General features: G+C 44.3%; 1 protein-coding gene across 10 annotated transcripts in view; it reads right to left on the minus strand.

The window, feature by feature from the left end:
• Window positions 1–1,587: 1,587 nt before the first annotated feature.
• Window positions 1,588–14,361, minus strand: part of LOC139405889 (FERM domain-containing protein 4A-like) — a 136,851-nt gene continuing 124,077 nt past the window's right edge. For 6 of the 10 annotated variants that reach the window (XM_071148379.1, XM_071148363.1, XM_071148355.1 and 3 more), the window contains exons 22-24: window positions 13,723–14,294; window positions 8,954–9,053; window positions 1,588–6,990 (exon numbers count right to left, since the gene is read on the minus strand). In XM_071148379.1, the coding sequence (XP_071004480.1) occupies window positions 6,888–6,990; window positions 8,954–9,053; window positions 13,723–14,294 (775 nt within the window). In that variant the 3' untranslated portion in view covers window positions 1,588–6,887. Of the gene's footprint in view, window positions 6,991–8,320; window positions 8,393–8,953; window positions 9,054–13,722; window positions 14,295–14,361 lie in introns of all 10 variants that reach the window. The other 4 variants (XM_071148394.1, XM_071148348.1, XM_071148386.1 and 1 more) reach the window with 3 other exon arrangements.

Here is a 14,361-nt window from a genome sequence, read left to right on the forward strand (position 1 = left end):
AAAGGATTCCTAAATAAAGTGAGGGAGGGGAACCAGGTTCTCACGGCATGCCGAGCTAACAGCTTCCAGCTGTCTCTTGGCTGAGAGTGCTGCTATGGGAACACCAGTGGGGAAAATAGGGATTTATTAGAGAAGAGAGGGAGTATAGCGGGGGAGGTGGGGATAAAAGGAGAGAATGGGAGAAGGGGAAGAGAAAATAGAGGGAGAGGGTGGAAGAAAAAGGACAAGGGGTAAGAGAGAGAAGGCAGAGGGAAGAGAAGGAGTGCAAAAAGCTGGAGTTTACTTCTCTGATGTGAGGGGATATTCAGTCTCCAGTTTTAAAGAGATGGGGTCCCCTAAAAATAAAGGGGTCCCTCCCCAATGCTTCACTCCGTATATGTGTGTGAGGCTGAGCACACATTAATATAAGTGTGTGTGTCTCCATTGTTCCCCCACAAAGGACATGAAAGTTCTTAGTTTTCGCAAGTCTTGCTTCTAAGTCTCCATTTTACACACAGGAACAGCCAATGGGTTCTTAGTTGTAAACATTTCCTACACCACACTCTCAGCTTCAACCACCCAAAAGACAAAGCAGGGCCACACATAGTTTACAACATCACATGGCAGCTCAAGAGGGCACAATAAAGCTAAAGCAGACACGTTAGCCATGCAAACACATCAGCAGACATGTGAAACCCCTAAAACACAGCTAGGATCCTTCTGTTTACCTTTCCTGTGTTCTACTGTTGCCGGTAGCGACAGAAAACCATTGTCCTCTGAATGGAACAGCCCCACCTCTCCTTGCAGGACATTCCTTCAGTAGGACGAGAATAAGGCGGTATGACATAAGGTAGAGTGTGTGTGTGTGTCTGGGACAGAGGAAGTGGGGAGTCAATATGAAAGGTCCCTCTGATAAGCCTGGCTGAGTCAGTCTCTGCTGACTCACACAGACAGGCTTCTCAGTGGATCTGTCTGTCAGCATGGAGACTACAGGGGTGGAGGGATCCACTGTAGTGAGTGTTCTCCTCTTCGTTCTTTTCCCATTTGAATGTGGCTTCCTCTCCTTCATTTGCAATATGGTGCGTGCCAGGCCAGCCTATTGTCTTCAGATAGGTGGTCACGCCTACGCGGATGCTCGTCCCTCAACCGACCCATCGGTCAGTGCAGGCAGAATCGTTATGCTATCGGATGAAAGACGAGGCGAGCCAGGTATTTACTTCCATTAATCCAAAGTTAACATAGCAGGATAAAGGTAAGGATGCCACTGGGCTACAGAGATGTGAGAGAGACACGCTGCTCCTAAAGCTTTAGAAAAACACAACAGACTTAATCTTCTTTAACTAAAAAAATGTTTTATGTTTTATTTCTACGGAGTACAGACAGTATGGGCGTAGGGGGTACAGATAGTATGGGCGTAGGGGGTACAGATAGTATGGGCGTAGGGGGTACAGATAGTATGCTTCTACATCCGCATTGCTTGCTGTTTGGGGTTCTAGGCTGTGATTCTGTACAGCACTTTGTGACATCGGATGATGTAAGAAGGGCTTTATAAATACATTTGATGGATTGATTGACTACACAGAGAAGAAGAGACAGGAGGACGCCATCTTGAGAACATTCAGCAATAATTTATTTTCCTAATCTCAATAACCACCAAGTCTTCTCCTCTGGACATTTCATCATCAGTTGCCAACAACACCATTTAGAAAAATGTACAGTTACTATACAAATTCTTAATAGAAAAAATAATAAATTAACTGTTGAATTCTGTCTTTTTTTGTGTGAATTCCACATAGTTTTTTTCCTACAACACCTTTTTGTCAGGTTAACGTTGAAGAGAACAAATCAAATCATGTTACATGCTCTATGGTCTGGTGGAGTGGTGTCTTACTGACCTGGCGTCTAAAGGAACGGTTTCCATTCTGCACAACTGGTAATAAAACTATTGACAACAATGAGGAGAGTCTATATCCTATGTGACAAAGCAGTAACTGGTCATCATGTAGCACCTGAAAGGATTCTTACTATGTTAGAACTTGGAAACAAGGTTAAACTCCGTACAGCATGTTCAGGAAAGAGGTTGATAAAATAGTTAGTTTAATCTTCTTTAACTATAAAAATGTTTTATGTTTCTATGGAGTACAGACAGTATGGGCGTAGGAGGTACACATAGTATGGTCGAAGGGGGGGCTATAGAAGAGGGTACAACACACAGCGTCACATTGGGCTCAGAGATCAGAGATTACCACAGGGGTTAGGAGTCAAAGGTCAAACTGGGTGTTGTCATGGATACAGAAATTATTCTCTGTTTAGGAGGAAAAGGTGAGGGGAGAGGGATGGTCTTACCACATGGACTGCTCATGTTTTGGGTTTATTTGTTCATTTTTGTTTGTTTCGGGAACCACAGAGCATGCATGGTATGGTGTGAGCTAGCAGAGGTGGCTCATTCAGGAGGAATGGACAGGCTAACAAGCCTTAGCATAGAATAGCATAGCTGATGGCAGAATGAACTACAGGAGAGGTCAAACACAGCATTTTACCAGGACACCTTGCAGTGAGGCAGGGTTGGGGAGGGGGCCGTAAAACTTCTACAAACAGAAGGAATTTCAGGTCCAACTTGCTGCATGGTACAAGTTCAACTAATCTGACAGGGTAAGATTTTTGTGCAACCTTTAAACCATGTTTTATATATGTGTTTTTTAAAGATTCAATGGAGGATATAAACCATGTACAAAGCACAGGCAAACATGTGCTTGAGAGACCGCAATGAATTGTTTTGTTTGGGTTTTTGTACACACAATAAGGACTGTCCACATACAGCATTACAACAATGTTAGACAAATGTTTCTTTTCCCCAGTACAAAACCATAAGGTGTGCTTTAAAATACTTGTTTTAGAATTCGCTTATAACAAGAGTTGGTCTATGTGTCGGTCTACGTAAGCAAGAGGTTTATGGAATCTATAAATTAAATGTAGGGGTTCAAGGGTATGGCTATACGTTCTCGTGTGTGTCACAGCCCTGTTACCGTGGGATACGGTGATGGCCTCACTTACTAAACCAATGTCAAAGTTCAGAGTTCATTGATGACATCATCTATACTGAACAAAACTATAAATGCAACATGCAACAATTTTTTTTTTTTTTACTGACTTACAGTTCATATCAGGAAATGAGCTTTTTAAATAAATGCACTAGGTCCTAATCTATTAATTTCACATGACTGGGAATACAGATGTGCATTTGTTGGTCACAGACACCTTAAAAAAAAGGTATGGGCATGGATCAGAAAACCAGTCAGTATCTGGTGTGACCAGCATTTGCCACATGCAGCGCAACACATCTCCTTTGCATAGAGTTGATCAGGCTGTTGATTGTGGCCTTTGAATGTTGTGCCACTCCTCTTCAATGGGTGCGCGATTATGCTGGATATTGGAGGGAACTGGAACACTCTGATCCACGTTGATCCAGCACATCCCAAACATTCTCAATGGGGGACATGTCTGGTGAGTAGGCAGGCCATGGAAGAACTGGGACATATTCAGCTTCCAGGAATTGTGTACAGATCCTTGCAACATGGGGCCGTGCATTATCATGCTGAAACATGAGGTGATGGCGGCGGATTAATGGCACGACAATGGGCCTCAGGATCTCGTCACTGGATCTCTGTGCATTCAAATTACCATTGATAAAATGCAATTGTGATCGTTGTCCGTAGTTTATGCCTTCCCATACCATAATCCCACCGCCCCCATGGGGCCCTCTGTTCACAATAATGAAATCAGCAAACTGCTTTCCCACAAGACGCCATACACGTGGTTGTGAGGCCAGCTGGCCAGTTGGACGTGCCGCCAAATTGTGGCTTATCGTAGAGAAATGAACATTCCTGCATTCAGCATGCCAATTGAACGCTCCCTCAAAACTTGAGACATCTGTGGCATTGTGTTGTGTGACAAAATTACACATTTTAGAGTGGCCTTTTATTGTCCCCAGCACAAGGTGCACCTGTGTAATGATCATGCTGTTTAATCAGCTTCTTGATATGCCACACCTGTCAGGTGGATTTATTATCTTGCCAAAGGAGAAATTCTCCCTAAAAGGGATGTAAACAAATTTGTGGACAACATTTGAGAGAAATAAGCTTTTTGTGCATATGGAACATTTCTGGGATCTTTTATTTCAGCTCATGAAACATGGGACCAACACTTTACATGTAGCGTTGATATTTTTGTTCAGTGTAGTAATAGAAGCACAATAATATAAACACCCTGTTTGGTTCTGGTGTGACATTATTTCTATACTATATGTGTGTGTGTGTTACTTTTTTATATTAAGTCTGGATTTACTCTTACATCATGAATGTGTTGTTATGCAGATGTTCTTAATCCCCTTATATGTATCAAAAAGTCAGGAGGAGAACTAGATGAAAACTGGTTCTGTATATTATAGGCCTATTGTTTATATATAAAACAACTAGGTAATTCAGTTAAGAACAAATTCTTATTTACAATGACGGCCTACCTCGGCCAATTGTGCACCACCACTATCGGACTCCCAATCATGGCCGGATGTGATACAGCCTGGATTTGAACCAGGGACTGTTGCACTGAGATGCAGTGTCTTAGACTGCCGCGCCACTCGGGAGCCCATAGTTTTCATATATTGTGTTTAACTGTGTATGTTGTGCTCTGGTATCAAAACATAGATTGAATACTTAACTTGACATCTCTCTGATTGGTGTATAGACCTCTTCCTGCTGTTCATTTGGCTCTGGGAAGCAGGATCTCTATACAGCAGACACTTCCTCTGCTAGACTAGGAACTGGGCCCTGTGGGATTTGTAGTTATATGGTTTGTAGTTTTAGTGAGCGGCTGTTTTCAGCAGGGGCGCGACTTTGGTTTAAGAAGTTGGGGGGACATATTATAATTATTAACATTCCAAACAGCCTACCCGACCGCTCGAAGGCATCCGCATGGTCCTAAAGCACACCGTTGCCTAGTTTTGTATAACATTCCAATGATAAAACTGGGGATGACAAAAATGCAATTTCAGAATGTGTCCCCCCCCGCCCCCAGTGAAAGTAGCGCCCCTGGTTTTCAGTGCTGGGTTAGAGTACAGACATAGATGGCACCGCTGAGAAAAGAATGTGTGTGTGTGTGTTCTGACCGGTTGATAGATGTTAGGCAGAGAGAGTATAGCCTGAGATAATGACCTGTACAAATGAGGACCTTCTGGAGTTTACAGGTCTCAAGCTTTATCTGAGACCTGTAAACAATGACCAATCTTGGGGTTGGACAGACAGACAGACTGACAGATTGACATGACACAGACAGACTGGTCCTTAAACATGGGTTGCATCCCATTTTTAACATAGGACTGCACAGACAGTCAGGTATATGATGTCACAACGCATGGAGAAGTGTTTAATATCTCACCAATCTCATCATATGCACAGCTCGACTGTGACGGAGGGGTGTGCCCTTCGCTACAACTGTGTGATTGACAGCTCCACACAGCCCTAAACATCCAATTAGCTTTCACCTCTCACCAGAAAGTCAAATGAAGGGGAGGAGCCAGATGAAATAGACCACTGAAAGCCTGCAGATATGTTTGGAAATAAACCCACAAAACTACATGTGGTCTTAATTCCAATTCAACCCAAAACTACTACACACATAGCTACAGTTTCACCCAAACTCAAGACATTAGCTTTAAGCAAGAGATTCCTAGCATATTCTGGCTCTCCAGGACCCAAACCCTGAAGAAGTGTCTGTGGCCCCCAGTCGGTCCCTGTCTGTCTCTGGTCTGGCTGAGCAGGGCCCCCATTCCGTCCCTGTCTGTCTCTGATCTGGCTGTGCAGGGCCCCCAGTTCGCCCATAATCTCCCAGTACAGCTAAGCACAGTGCCCCAGCATAGTGGCAAAACATCCAAGTCCAGGAGCTCACTGCTCAGTAGCAGTGTGGATAGTCCCAGTATCAGAGACTAGTTGATCAGTCTGGCTGGCTGCTGTACACCCCCAATCCAGATGACTGACATCCCAATAGATGTGCTCAGAACTCCCAGCAGGATCCCAGTAGAATTGACCAGTCTTTCCGTTCCTCTGAAAACTCCAAGTATGTGGGTTGTAGCTTCCAGTATGATAAACCAGTGTTCCCAGTGTGTCCATGGGACTGGTGCCATTGGTCAGTCAGGTGGATCTTTGGTTGTGGGATAGATAGTTGGGATTGGGATTATAATTGTTGGGAATGTTTGTACGTTTGTCTTCTGTCCTTCAGATAATCTAGAATTCTCCAATAATCTGCTCTGCAATTTTCCTAAAGGGTGAAAAAGTAATTGAGTCTCTCCCAAGCAATGTTTTCATTTTTTTGTACAAAACGATACAGAGAAATAAACAAAGACTTCAACAATGAAATTAACCTAGCAGATCCAGCGTACACACACAGGCCCAGAATTTGAGCCAAAACACATTTCATCTTGCAGGTATCCTCTGATTGGCTGGCAACACACTGGGGTCAGGGCCTGAGGGCCGTGTAGTCTGGGCAGGGGGTTGTGTGTGTGTGTGTGCTCTTACCCCCCCACCTCCCCCCTTTCCCACTCCTGGTCTCCCTGGGGCTCAGACTGAAGCAGGGTCAGGGATTAAAGGTCAGAGTTCACGATCATTCAGCGGTTCTGTTTGGCTGTTCCACAGCAATAGTCCTGCCCAGTTGGGCATGTCCTTCCTATAAACTCCAGCTCAACCAAACTTGATATGCACATAAAATGATAAAGGGAAATATGGATAAAGGGAGGGATGGAGGAGGGTTTCCTGTCCATGATGAGGCCAGTCTAGTCAGGGCTAGAGGAGAGGTTGGTGGAGGCAGTAAGGGTCAGTGTTGAGGGTCAGTAAGGGTCAGTAGGTGTTAGGTGGTGGTCAGACCAGGGTTCCAGGTTTGGCCTTGTCGTGTCCGTACCACTGGACATCTGCCAGCTCTGAACACAGAGGACTGCTGAGAAAACAACTATCATTGAATGACCTGCAGACAGAGAGAGTGAGAGAGAGAGTGAGAGAGAGAGTGACAGAGAGAGAGAAAGAGAGCGAGAATACCATTTTTAATTATGGAAATACTGGAGGACTGATGGCTTATGCACTCTGCTTCCACAAAATCTACAGAAGTTATTGTTTTCTTTGCTTAGTAAAACTGTTGTTCGTCAAGGGGAAGGTCTGAAACAAGGACTGTAACAAATCGTTATGATCAATGAACTTGATTGGTTTGTGTCGTTTTGGTCTCATTGCTCTGATGGTTACTGTCTTTGTCTAGATCTAAAGCTTTTGTGAAAACAATGTGTACAATCCATAAGGCCTTTCCCTCTTTTCAGGCCTCATTTCAAACTGGCCAATCACTCCTCCTATATTGCTGTCTCTATGTCAAGGCACACGTCCTGTTAGTGTACTAGTCTAAAACTACAGTAGGTGACTAGAGTGCATTTCTGTTTCTCCGCTCGCTACCCGCAGTGTCCAATCGTTCACTCCCCTTCGTGGTTTTAGAATGAATGAACTGGTATTATTTTGGATACTCCCTGTGGCTACTGCTTAACAATCTTTGAGGGGGACTGAATGAGAGCACACACCTGGGACAAGTCAACAGTGAGAATAGCTATTGAGTTGACTAAGTTCGAGTTCAATTAGGGCTGGTAATAGAGTACAGAGTGAGGATTTACTGTAGTAATAATAATAATACATTACATCTGCGAAGAGCTTTTAATTCTACAACAATAATCTCATTAAATAGTTTTTGTTTTACGAAAGCAAATATACGTATAACCATATCATAAAAGCATCAATCAAAGTCTAGGAGGAAGGGTAGGCCAGCCGATAAAGATGAGTCTTAAGGCCTGCTTTAGAGAGCAGCCACACACAGCAGACATGCAGAGTTCAGTTACAGTCATAGAAACAGAGCAGATAGAACAGACACCATTCCCAAAGTTGCTATTAGAAAGGATTAGAAACGGGAAGAGCCTATTCAACTCAGCATTTGGTACAAAACTAAGAATATAGAAAACAGATTCTATTTCTACACCTTTGATCTAGTTCAGGTTCTGTTTCTACATATCTAGTCAAGGGGATCTATTTCTATGCCCCTGATCTATTTGAGTTTCTGTTTCTATGTCTCTGTTCTAGGTGCCAGGATTTATTCTATTGGGTGTGTTTCTATGTCATGGAAGTCTAGGAGTGTCCAGACCGACAGTATATGGGTTGTTTCTATGGTCTATGGTTCTTTATTGTTGTTCTGTAGTTCTCTGGTATATTTGTTGTATTTCTAGGTCTGTGTTCTGGGAGAGTCCTGACAGGCAGACAGACAGTACCTCTATGCGTCAGAGCTGGGCTGAGTGGGAGACTGACACACGTCTTCAGTAGGAGAGCTGTCTGCTGTACCGCTAAACCAGGAAACACAGACAGACAGACAGACAGACAGACAGACAGACAGACAGACAGACAGACAGACAGACAGACAGACAGACAGACAAAGAGACAGACAGACAGCAGAGAGGTTAGTACAGGAGGAGAGGGAGAGAGGGAGAAAGATAAAGAGGGATGGAATGATAAGGAAAAATAGAGAAGAGTGAAAGAGAGGAAAGATAAGTTAACAAATCAGTTAGTCCTTTAGGAAGACAAGACAGCCGTGTGATCAGTAGCTAGACAGAGTACCGTGCTGCAGAAGGAAAAAGGTTAGGGGTTGGTAAGGCAGAGGTTATAGAGGTTGTAAGAGAAGCGTAGATGCTGAAGATGTTTTGTGAGGATGCAGATTTTGTCCTGTGAATTGCAATACAGGAGCCAAAGCCTTTAACCCAGGATTCAATGTCAAATAGGATTAGGATCCTGAGTGCCTGGTCTTTAACAGTTTATATATCACTCTGCAAATGATGTATTGGTGTGTGCATGTGTGTGTGTGCTGTTTGTCTGTGTGTCTGTCATGTGCGTGCATGTGTGTGTCGTACCCGCTCTGCCAGTTGAGGATGTGTTGTGGGCTGCAGGGGGGCGTGGGTGTTGCGGCCTGTTCACTAGAGGGAGTCCCACTCCTCGGGCTGTGAGGGGACGCTGATGTACAGAGAGACACACAGTTATACACACACACACACACACACACACACACACACACGTCAATAGGTAGTCAAGGGCTGTGTTATCCCAGCTATGCCCCACTGTGACTAACATGACTAACGAGCTCCATTTGGTTCAGGGATCGCTTTACACTCATTCACACACACTCTGCTAAACTTCAGCCTCTCCAATGTTCTTTCACAAACTAACTATTCTGTAAAGAATATACACTACTGTTCAAAAGTTTGTCTAGTTTGAGAAACAGATGCATCACAAGTCCTCAACTGGCAGCTTCATTAAATAATACCCGCAAAACACCAGTCTCAACGTCAACAGTGAAGAGGCGACTCCGGGATGCTGTCCTTCTAGGCAGAGTTGCAAAGAAAAAGCCATATCTCAGACTGGCCAATGAAAGAAAAGATTAAGATGGGCAAAAGAACTCAGACACTGGACAGAGGAACTCTGCCTAGAAGGCCAGAATCCCGGAATCGCCACTTCACTGTTGACGTTGAGACTGGTATATTGTGGGTACTATTTAATGAAGCTGCCAGTTGAGGACTTGTGAGGTGTCTGTTTCTCAAACTAGACACTCAAATGTATTTGTCCTCTTGCTCAGTTGTGCACCGGGGTCTCCCACTCCTCTTTCTATTCTGGTTTGAACCAGTTTGCACTGTTCTGTGAAGTGAGTAGTACACAGTGTTGTACGAGATCTTCAGTTTCTTGGCAATTTCTCGCATGGAATAGCCTTCATTTCTCAGAACAAGAAAAGGCTGACGAGTTTCAGAAGAAAGTGCTTTGTTTCTGGCCATTTTGAGTCTGTAATCAAACCCACAAATGCTGATGCTCCAGATACTGAACTAATGTAATTTTTTTGGATGAAGCCCCAAAATTGCCCTCGCTAGAAGCATGTGTTTCAGACATAAGGAAGTGGATGGCTGCAAACTTTCTACTTTTAAACTCGGACAAAACAGAGATGCTTGTTCTAGGTCCCAAGAAACAAAGAGATCTTCTGTTGAATCTGACAATTAATCTTAATGGTTGTACAGTCGTCTCAAATAAAACTGTGAAGGACCTCGGCGTTACTCTGGACCCTGATCTCTCTTTTGAAGAACATATCAAGACTGTTTCAAGGACAGCTTTTTTCCATCTATGTAACATTGCAAAAATCAGAAACTTTCTGTCCAAAAATTATGCAGAAAAATCAATCCATGCTTTTGTCACTTCTAGGTTAGACTACTGAAATGCTCTACTTTCCGGCTACCCGGATAAAGCACTAAATAAACTTCAGTTAGTGCTAAATACGGCTGCTAGAATCCTGACTAGAACCAAAAAATTTGATCATATTACTCCAGTGCTAGCCTCCCTACACTGGCTTCCTGTCAAGGCAAGGGCTGATTTCAAGGTTTTAATGCTAACCTACAAAGCATTACATGGGCTTGCTCCTACCTATCTCTCTGATTTGGTCCTGCCGTACATACCTACACGTACGCTATGGTCACAAGACGCAGGCCTCCTAATTGTCCCTAGAATTTCTAAGCAAACAGCTGGAGGCAGGGCTTTCTCCTATAGAGCTCCATTTTTATGGAATGGTCTGCCTACACATGTGAGAGACGCAAACTCGGTCTCAACCTTTAAGTCTTTACTGAAGACTCATCTCATATGATTGAGTGTAGTCTGGCCCAGGAGTGTGAAGGTGAACGGAAAGGCTCTGGAGCAACGAACCGCCCTTGCTGTCTCTGCCTGGCCGGTTCCCCTCTTTCCACTGGGATTCTCTGCCTCTAACCCTATTACAGGGGCTGAGTCACTGGCTTACTAGGGCTCTTTCATACCGTCCCTAGGAGGGGTGCGTCACTTGAGTGGGTTGAGTCACTGATGTGATCTTCCTGTCTGGGTTGGCGCCCCCCTTGGGTTGTGCCGTGGCGGAGATCTTTGTGGGCTATACTCGGCCTTGTCTCAGGATGGTAAATTGGTGGTTAAAGATATCCCTCTAGTGGTGTGGGGGCTGTGCTTTGGCAAAGTGGGTGGGGTTATATACTTCCTGTTTGGCCCTGTCCAGCGGTGTCCTCGGATGGAGCCACAGTGTCTCCCGACCCCTCCTGTCTCAGCCTCCAGTATTTATGCTGCAGTAGTTTATGTGTCGGGTGGCTAGGGTCAGTTTGTTATATCTGGAGTACTTCTCCTGTCCTATCCGGTGTCCAGTGTGAATTTAAGTATGCTCTCTCTTTCTCTCTTTCTTTCTCTCTCTTGGAGGAACTGAGCCCTAGGACCATGCCTCAGGACTACCTGACATGATGACTCCTTGCTGTCCCCAGTCCACCTGGCCGTGCTGCTGCTCCAGTTTCAACTGTTCTGCCTGTGATTATTATTATTTGACCATGCTGGTCATTTATGAACATTTGAACATCTTGGCCATGTTCTGTTACAATCTCCACCCGGCACAGCCAGAAGAGGACTGGCCACCCCACATAACCTGGTTACTCTCTAGGTTTCTTCCTAGGTTTTGGCCTTTCTAGGGAGTTTTTCCTAGCCACCGTGCTTCTACACCTGCATTGCTTGCTGTTTGGGGGTTTAGGATGGGTTTCTGTACAGCACTTTGAGATATCAGCTGATGTACGAAGGGCTATATAAATAAATTGGATTTGATTTGTAAAGGCCAGTTTATTTGCTTCTTTAAGCAGAACAACAGTTTTCAGCTGTGCTAACATAATTGCAAAATAGTTTTCTAATGATCAATTAGCCTTTTAAAATGATAAACTTGGATTAGCTAACACAACATGCCATTGGAACACAGGAGTGATGGTTACTGATAATGGGCCTCTGTATGCCTATTTAGATATTCCATTAAAAAAATCAGCCGTGTCCAGCTACAATAGTCATTTACAACATTAACAATGTCTACACTGTATTTCTGATCAAATAAAAAAAGTGCTTTTCTTTCAAAAACAAGGACATTTGTAAGTGACTTTTGAACGGTAGTGTGTATATACAGTTGTCGGAAGTTTACATACACCTTAGCCAAATACATTTAAACTCAGTTTTTTCACAATTCCTGACATTTAATCCTAGTAAAAATTCCCTGTCTTAGGTCAGTTAGGATCACCACTTTGTTTTAAGAATGTGAAATGTCAGAATAATAGTAGAGAACAAGATTTATTTCAGCTTTTATCACATTCCCAGTGAGGTCAGAAGTTTACATACATTCAATTAGTATTTGGTAGCATTGCCTTGAAATTGTTTAACTTGTGTCAAATGTTTTGGGGAGCCTTCCACAAGCTTCCAACAATAATTTGGGTGAATTTTGGCCCATTCTTCCTGACAGTGCTGGTGTAACTGAGTCAGGTTTGTATGCCTCCTTGCTCACATATGCTTTTTCAGTTCTGCCCACAAATGTTCTATAGGATTGAGGTCAGGGCTTTGTGATGGCCACTCCAATACCTTGGCTTTGTTGTCCTTAAGCCATTTTGCCACAACTTTGTAAGTATGCTTGAGGTCAATGTCCATTTAGAAGACCCATTTGCGACCAAGACTGATGTCTTGAGATTTGCTTCAATATATCCACATCATTTTCCTACCTTATGATGCCATCTATTTTGTGAAGTGCACCAGTCCCTCCTGCAGCAAAGCACCCCCACAACATGATGCTGCCAACCCCGTGATTCACGGTTAGGATGGTTTTCTTCGGGTTGCAAGCCTCTCCCTTTTTCCTCCAAACATAACAATGGTCATTATGGCCAAACAGTTCTATTTTTGTTTCATTAGACCAGAGGACATTTCTCCAAAAAGTACGATCTTTGTCCCCATGTGCAGTTGCAAACCCTAGTTTGCTTTTTACGGCGGTTTTGGAGCAGTGGCTTCTTCCTTGCTGAGCTGCCTTTCAGGTTATGTCGATATAGGACTCGTTTTACTGTGGATATAGATACTTTTGTACCTGTTTCCTCCAGCATCTTCACAAGGTCCTTTGCTGTTGTTCTGGGATTGATTTGCACTTTTCGCACCACAGTACGTTAATCTCTGGGAGACAGAATGCGTCTCCTTCCTGAGCGGTATGACGGCTGCGTGGTCCCATGGTGTTTACACTTGCGTACTATTGTTTGTACAGCTGAACGTGGTACCTTCAGGCGATTGGAAATTGCTCCCAAGGATGAACCAGACTTAAGGAGGTCTACGATTTTTTGGCTGATTTCTTTTAATTTTCCCATGATGTCAAGCAAAGAGGCACTGAGTTTGAAGGTAGGCCTTGAAATACATCCACAGGTACACCTCCAATTGACTCAAATTATGTCAATTAGCCTATCAGAAGCTTCTAAAGCCATGACATAATTTTCTGGAATTTACCAAGCTGTTTAAAGAATTGTGATACAGTGATTAATAAACTAAATAATCTGTCTGTAATTGTTGGGAAAATTACTTGTGTCATTCACAAAGTAGATGTCCTAACCGACTTGCCAAAACTATAGTTTGTTAACAAGAAATTTGTGTGGTTGAAAAATGAGATTTAATGACTTTAAGCTTTAGAGTATGTAAACTTTCGTCTTCAACTGTGTGTGTGTGTGTTATATATATCTGTCCTTTACAATGCCTGACCCAATCAAAACTCTAACTATCCTACCAGATTCAAGCCTAGCTTAGAACATAAACGGGTCTACGTGTGTGTGTTGTCACCCACCTGGTGATCCCTTGGCGAGTGTCCCCACCCTGCTCCCTCGTCCGAGTCCCAGCGTGCCTTGCAGCGAGCCGCTGTCCGACGTGTTGGAGCCGGCGTGACTCCTCTCCTTTACACTGCCCGTAGAGCGCTGGTACCAACACTTCAACTCATCTGACACCACCGCCCTCCCCCCTCCTCCCCCCTCTCGCCCCAGTGAGGGAGTCCGTACAATCTGGGAGCGGGACGGGGTGAGTCTGCTGCACCCCTCTCCCCCCTCCTCGCCCCCCCAGGTCTCCTTGTAGAGCCCCCCGGCTGTGTAGGAGCTGGAGGTTTTGAACTGGGCCTTGACGCTGTAGTGGCCCTCCTGGTCACTCTCCAGGCTGCGCACCACCACCGGGTTGGGGCTGCCCTCTACGTACAGGGGGTACTCTTTAATCCGGTACTGGGACGAGGGCTGGCTCTGGCTGTGGAGGTACACCCCGTGCTGCCCTGACCCGGTCCCTGCCACCCCCGTACCACCGCACCCTGAACCGTTCTTGGCTGCAAGGTTGGGCATGGAGCCAGAGTTAGAGGAACCAAGGTGACCTGCAGACCTGGAGAGAGAGAGGAGGTTAACATAAATATTAAACATAGAAACAAATCCTCTGCTAAACAAGCCTA

The sequence above is a fragment of the Oncorhynchus clarkii genome, chromosome 1, assembly GCF_045791955.1.
Source record: "Oncorhynchus clarkii lewisi isolate Uvic-CL-2024 chromosome 1, UVic_Ocla_1.0, whole genome shotgun sequence".
Lineage (NCBI taxonomy): Eukaryota > Metazoa > Chordata > Actinopteri > Salmoniformes > Salmonidae > Oncorhynchus > Oncorhynchus clarkii.